This window comes from Carlito syrichta, unplaced genomic scaffold (assembly GCF_000164805.1).
Source record: "Carlito syrichta isolate Samal-C Ts95f unplaced genomic scaffold, Tarsius_syrichta-2.0.1 Scaffold316027, whole genome shotgun sequence".
NCBI classification, from domain to species: Eukaryota; Metazoa; Chordata; class Mammalia; order Primates; family Tarsiidae; genus Carlito; species Carlito syrichta.
This window is the reverse complement of record NW_007260123.1, coordinates 12,581-19,874: the sequence shown is the minus strand read 5'-3', so window position 1 is coordinate 19,874 and position 7,294 is coordinate 12,581. Positions and strand designations below refer to the sequence as shown.

Genomic DNA, 7,294 nt, shown 5'->3' with positions numbered 1-7,294 from the left:
CCTTCCACCTCAGCCTTCCGAGTAGCTGGAACTACAGGTGTGCGCTACCACGCCCGGCTAGTTTTTGATTTATTGTAGAGACGAGGTCTCACGAAGTTGCCCGGGCGGGTCTCGAACCCACAGGCTTAGGCAATCCACTCGCCTTGGCCTCCCAAAGTGCTGGGATTACAGGCTGAGCCACTGAGCCCGGCCATAATCACAATTTTTAAATGAAGTTTCCTATTGTTATTCTATATAAAAAACCACCTGTTATGAAGTAATCCAAAAGAACGCAAGATCAAGACCTGCATTGTCCAGCAAGATAGGCACAGGTCATCTGGGACTATTTACATTCAAATTCATCAAAATAAGAAGTTCAGTTTCTCAGTGCCACCAAACACACGTTAGGTGCTCAACAGCCATATGTATTTAGTAGCTACTGTACTGGATAGTGTCAATTTGAGCATTTCCATTGCTAAAGAAAGTTCCACCAGACGGCACTAGAGTGGACCATTTCTCAGCCAAGGTGGATTTGTATTCCAGGGAACACCTGGCATTTCTGGTTGTCACAGCTGTGGGTTGGGGTGCTACTGGCATCTAACAGATGGGCGTCAGGGATGCTGCTAAACATTGCAAGATGGACAGGTCAGCCCAAAAGCAAAGAAAGATGTGACACAAAATCCAAAGTGTCAGAAGTGCCAAGGCAGAGAAACCAGGTCTAGAGAGGCTGCCAGCCATGACTGGATTCTGAGGCCCACACACAGCTCCCTCCTTCCCTCCCGCCTCCCCCCAGTCCTCCCCCCAGCCCCCGCCCCCCACTCTCTCTCTCTCCCTCCCTTCCTCTCCCCGTCTTGCTCCTCTCCCTCCCCTCCTCCTCCTCTGCTCTAAGAGATGAGTCAGGACACAGAGGTGTTAGAGATCAAACAGCACCAAATGGAGGCCTTCTCTACTGACACTCCAAGGACTGAAATTGCAAAGGGAATCGTTTGAGAACATTTCGGCATCATATCCTTGAACTGCTTAAGGTCGTCTCATACCACCAATGTCTCCCAAGCTGTGAGAAACACGGAACAAGCCCACCCCTTCACTTCACAGACGGAAAAATGAAGTCCAGAGAGGTCCCTGCATGCTCTTGGGACAAGAGACAGCATATTCGCCCTGAAAGAGCGAAAAGTGCCCTGGCAGGTCAGCCTATTCTGCAGAGGCCAGGCCCCAGGCCTCCCCCTCAAACATGTGCAAAGCCCCTCTAGCTCTGTGCTTCCCCACCCCTTTCCTCCCTGACCTTTCCAGGCCCGGGGCAGGCCCGGAAGCTTTCACGGGTCCCTCCCACTGCTCCTGAGAGAGAAAGGAGAAACCATCCTGACCAGAGCTACACCTGAAAGCCACGATGGGCCAGGGGGCTGCCGGCTGAGAGGGGAGCTGCCAGTGTCAGCGTACCTACGGATGTGCTGCTGCAGGTCAAAGTTTTTGGTGAATGCTTTGTCGCAGTAGGAGCACTTGAGTTTCTGGGCCTTTGGCTTCCCTGCTGCTGAAAGACAAGGGGAGAAGAGGACAGTGAGGAAGGCTAGGAAGAAGCCCAGGCCACGCTGTGGCTGGGAGAGCAAGACAGATCCCCAGGACGGACCTGCCTCCCAGCTCCAGCCCACAGCCTCTGCACCCTTGACTCCCGGCAGCTGCGCTCCCTGTGCCTGAGCGCTCAGCCCACAGACACCCGAAGGCCGCCTTCTTCTCTTTCCCACATTAACAGGCAACAACGCCTTCCGGCCTCTACCTAGTCAGTCAGTCACAGGCCCCTTTTAGCCTCCTTCTTAGAGTAACCACAAACGTGTATTTGCTCTCTGTCTGTAGCTTCCATTAACTACGAGTAACCAGGCAAAGAAGAAACCATGGACCAGACACCAGATCCCTGGTGCCTGACAGAGGCTGAAACATAGAAGTTCAACACATATTTGCAGAAGGAAGAGCAAGTGGTTGACCGGAAAGCTCTGGAAAAATTCTCAGCTTCTCTCCTCTCCATTTGTCCTTGTTCCTGATACCATCCCTCCCACCCTATACACAGCATCTACAAAGGGGAAGCAGACATTGCTGCTTGCCTGACAGATATCCACTCTCTCCTTCCTTCCTCACAGATCTCACACTGGGAACATCAGTGCTCCCGGCCAAAAGAGATACTTTCCACCTTCCTTTGCAGCAACGTATGGCCACATGTCTAAGTCTTCATCTATGAGAGAGATGACCCTTTCAACCTTCCCTTCTTCCTTTTTCTTACTGTCAGGAATATGAAATTGATGGCTGGAGCTCCAGCAGCCATCTTATACAATGAGGCACCCTGATAACCAATGCCATGTTCTGGGACCGGTGAAACAGAAAGACAGAGGGAATGTGGATGCCTGGTGCCCATGCAGCCACACAATCCCAGATGGTATGCCTCCGGCCTTGATTTACACAGGAGAGAATCAAATGCTATCACTTTGAAGCCACTGCTATTCTGGTTTCTCCATTACACGCAATCCAACTTTAACTCTCATAAAGGGAAGACCAGAACCAAGCAGTGTATGAACTGGCCAGTGCTGGGGAAAGATGCTATGACAGGTTGGGAGCCCACCTTCCGGGAGTTCCCTGGCACTTTTAGCCCGTCGGGTCTTCAGCATTGGTGGAGAGTCAAAGGTAGCCACCGTGCCCCCGGTGGCACTGGTCATGGGGACAGCAGGGTTTGGTCCTTTTGGCTTGAATCCCTGCTTGCCGGAGCTGTACCCCGGGGGGCCAGGGTACACCGGAGCTTCCATGCACTGGTTTGGCACCTAGAAGGACAGCACAGTCAGGGAGAGAGCCCGGCGGGGAGAGCTGCAGGCCAAGGGCACATGCGCCACAGTCCTGGCTGATCCCAGCCACTCCCCACGTCCTGATCCATCCACCTAGTTCCTTCCCCCCGTTACTCCCAAGACCCCTCAGGACTTCATGGAGCCAGGAGGCCAGAGCAGCGTTGGAGCCAGACTGCCTGAGCTCAATTCTTGACTCTGTCACTTACCACCTTAGTAACCTTGGGCATGCTCCAATTTCTCTATTCCCACGTCTGCAAAAGGGGACTAATTACAGTGGTCCTCTCACAGGGTTGTCATGAGGATTAAATGAAGCAACACGTTAAGCGTTTAGGACAGTGGCTGGTGTTGAGTAAGCACTCAACATTAGCTGTTATTATGCCATTATTATTTTCTTTTTTTTTATTTTTATTTTTTGAGTTTGAGTCTCACTCTGTCGCCCAGACTGGAGTGCAGTGGCCGCTCCCGGCCACCGCAGCCTCGACCTGCTGGGCTCTGGCAATCCTTCCGCCTCAGCCTTCCAAGTAGCCAGAATTACAGGCATGCGCTACCACGCCCAGCTGATTTTTTGATTTATTGTAGAGATGAGGTCTCGCTGCCCAGGCGGGTCTCGAACCCACGGGCTCAGGCAATCTACTCACCTCAGCCTCCCAAAGGCGCGGGATTACAGGCTGAGCCACTGAGCCCGGCAACCATTATTATTTTCATTAGCAGTAGTCTGCCAGTCCAAGAGGACCTGAAAGTCAAGAGACTGTGCCCTCACCAGCTACTCCACCTCCTGGCTGGGATCACCCAGTGTACAGCAGCAGGCGTCCCTCAACAGAGAATGGACACTGAGGCCACAAGAAATGACCGAGGGAATTCTCAGTCACTCAGACTGTGTTAACACTAAGTTTACTTACACCATGACACTGAGTACCATAAGAATTCATTTAGGGTGGGTGTGGTGGCTCACGCCTATAATCCAGGCATTTTGAGAGGCCAAGGTGAGAGGACTACCTGAGCCCATGGGTTCAAGACCAACCTGGGCAACCTGGCGAGACCTCATCTCTAGAATAAATCAAAAAATTAGCCGGGCATGGTGGCACATGCCTGTAGTTCCAACTACTTGGAAGGCTGAGGCGGAAGGATCACCTGAGCCCAGCAGATCAAGGCTGGGTGACAGAGTAAGATTCCAACTCAAAAAAAAAAAAAAACTCACTTATTCATTCATGTATTCATCATTCATTGGTCTTCCTGGTATGTTTTATCCAAAATTTCACTTCCTATCCTTGTCTGCTCTATTTTTTCCTTAGATTTATCACTATCTGAAATTATGTATTTTACTTATTTATCTTGTCTATTTTCCACCTAGTTCCATGAGGGCAGGGGTTTTTGTCTGTTTTTGTTCACTATGCTACCAGCAGGCCTAGAGCGATGCTTGGCACAGAGCGGGCACTCCACAGATATTTGTTGAAGGGGTGAATTCACAAACATATCAGTGGGCACTGGACACGGTGCCAGAAGGCTTCTTCCGGTTCTTGTCTGTTGGTTCTTGGCACCCTCCCCACATGCTGCCACACCAACACCTAAAGTACATGGGCAGGAGCTCAGGGCCACACTCCCTCGCCAGCATGGTTCTGCATACACGAGGCTGCCCCAGGAAGCCTTCGCATGAGATTCAGAAGGCAAGAGGGAGAGAGCCACTGTTCTCCAGCAGCCAGGTGGGCGAGGCGGGCCCTGCAGTCAGGAGCCCAGGGCAGCTGGCTGAGCTTCAAGCTTCCGTCAGCAATGGAATCTGCCGGCCTCCCCACTTGGGGCACAGCAGCAGGACCCTGGCCAAGCTACAACCTTCAGCCTGAAAGCCAGTGACACCCACCAACCCTGACTTGTTCCTCCTTTGTAAGCACCTAACTTCCCGTATTAAATCCCTCTGCCACCTGACTTGAACACTACACAATCTACGCACATTAAGGAAAAAAAAAAAGCACATGAGCTGGGTGCCGTGGCTCATGCCTGTAATCCCAGCACTTTGGGAAGCTGAGGCAAGAGGACTGTCTGAGCCCAAGGGTCCGAGACCAGCCTGGGCAACATGGCGAGATCTCATCTCTACAATAAATGTTTTAAAAGGCCAGGCGCCGTGGCTCCAGCCTGTAATCCCAGCACGTTGGGAGGCCAAGGCAAGAGGACTGCCTGAGCCCATGGGCTCGAGACGAACCTGGGTAACTTGTTGATACCTCGTCTCTACAATAAATCAAAAAAATTAGCTTGGGCGTGATGGCATGCAACTGTAATTCCAGCTACTTGGAAGGCCAAAGTGGAAGGATCACCTGACCCCAGCAGGTCGAGGCTGCAGTGGCCATGAGCATACCACTGCACTCCAACCTGGGTAACAGAGTGACACTCCGACTCAAAAAAAAAAAAAATTGTAGGCATGGTAGTGTACGCCTATAATTCCAGCACTTTGGGAGGCTGAGGTGAGAAGATTACCTGAGCCTACAGGTTCAAGACCAGCCTGGGCAACTTGGCAAGACCTCGTCTCTAAAAAAAAAAAAAAAAAAAAGTATCTCATAAAGTGTACAAAAGAAAAAAAAATTCAGTTAAGTAAGAAGTCCCCAGCAGGTCGAGGCTGAAGTGGCCGGGAACATGCCACTGCACTCCAGTCTGGGCAACAGAGTGAGACTCCAACTCAAAAAAAAAAAGTAAGAAGTCCAAAGTTGAAAAAATATGTAAGACAAAAAATACAAATAAACAGAAAACTACAACTGGAATAATAAAATTAGACAAAGCTGAAAATAAATAAAACTTCTCTGCCAGAAATACCTAACATGATTTCTATTTTCCTGACCAAACCCTGACAGATAAGCACCCGGCAAATATTTGTCACATGAATAAACTCGCCCATTGCTTAGGGCATTACTGAGCAATAATGTGACTGCCACCGGGCAGCCCTGAAGAGCTCTGAAGCCCGGTCCCACACTAGAGGAGAGGGAGCAGAGGTCAGAGACCCTTCCCGAGTACCTGCTTCAGGTGTGCCACAGGCCAGGTACTCTCAGTGCCAAGGACGCAAAGTCCCTAAGACTCAGCCTCCACCCCCACAGGTACCCTTCTCAGCATGGAAATCAGCAGCAGCAGCTACCCATGCTGCTGTCCCCTCCATCTACCCAGCCACCAGCATCATCTCAGCAATTCAGTGACCTAGCTTTTTGCCAGTTTGAGGAATTCCTAGGGAAGCACACTCTACCCTCCCAGGTGAGGGCCTATCCCCTCATGGTGTCACACACTTCATGGAGGGATTTTTCACCTCGGGTCTGGGATCTTGTTACATGTAGGTACTCCCTGACACAGAAGGTCTGTGTGGCTGGATTCCAGGGTGAATCTGGGCCAGGGTGACTTCGAGGACAGGCAGGCTGTGTCTGTCACCACCAGACTCCCTCACGCTGCTGTCCGGGAGGCTCTATGAACTCAGTGCCTTCGGTGAACCGCATCTAGCTCAGAGGTCATCAACTGGGCATGGTGATTGTGCCACGGCCCCAATTCTTCACCCTTGCCCAGATCGCTGGCTTTGCAGTGTGACTGCAGCTCCTCCCATGGAGAGGAGGCCTCCATTTCCCCACCTATGACCTGTTTTGGTCAACAGAAGTGATACTGTGTCACTTGCAAGCCTCAGCCTCAAGAGGCCTCCGCTACATCCACGGGAACCTACTGGAGGATGAATCTCAGAGAACAGAGCTGAGTAATGTCGCTTGCCCAGGCCATCTTGGAATATCAAACAGCCAGTCAGCCTCCAGACCCGTGAGTGAGCCCAGTCAAGTCAAGACCAGCAGAGCTGTCTAGCTGACCACTGCAAATGTGAATAATCAATACTTTTTTCTGTATGCCACTTAGGTCGTATGGATATGTTTTATACAGCAGTGGCTAACTGGTACACTTAGCTTATTAAATGGGTATGGTATGTCTTACACAGCAGTAGCTAACTGACATACCTAGTTTGCTAAAAAATGTAAGAGACACGCAGATATGTTTTTGGAATACTTTCCCCCAAAGGCAGGTTCACCTTGATTGTTCTGAGCATTACCGGAGGGCAGCTTCTACTTCTGCTACAAGCCCCGCTTCATCCCACCTTCTCCTGGTTTGCCACTTACATCTGTAGGTATGACTCTTTGATTAAAGTCCTCTCCATGATATACTCTCCAGTATACTCCATGAAGGTAGGGACTGGGTCTGAGTTTGCTCCCCATGGCATCCCCAGAGCTGTGCTTGGCACACAGCTGGTGCTCAGAAGAAGTCCAGGTTGACCATAGTGACCGTCACCAGATTCCCCCCAGCCCTAGACCCCACCCCTCTGCTCACCTCCAGGGGTGGGTAGGGCTGCATCCCCAGGGCCTGAATCTCCACCGTTCCACTCCCAGCCAGGGGCGCAGCAGCACTGTACACTTCCACCACACCATTCCCACCAGGGTTGGGACGCCCAGGAGGGCCCAGGCTCTGAGGTGTTGGGGGTGGGGGCTGGGGGG

At 51.4% G+C, this 7,294-nt stretch overlaps 1 protein-coding gene across 1 annotated transcript in view; it reads right to left on the bottom strand.

Moving 5' to 3' along the window:
• ZNF341 (zinc finger protein 341) overlaps window positions 1–7,294 on the bottom strand; it is a 51,245-nt gene that overhangs the window by 32,803 nt on the left and 11,148 nt on the right. Inside the window, 4 exon segments of the mRNA XM_021706809.1 lie at window positions 1,417–1,507; window positions 2,606–2,780; window positions 7,131–7,287; window positions 7,289–7,294. The exon segment at window positions 7,289–7,294 is cut by the window's right edge and continues 83 nt beyond it. Coding sequence (XP_021562484.1) covers window positions 1,417–1,507; window positions 2,606–2,780; window positions 7,131–7,287; window positions 7,289–7,294 — 429 coding nt within the window.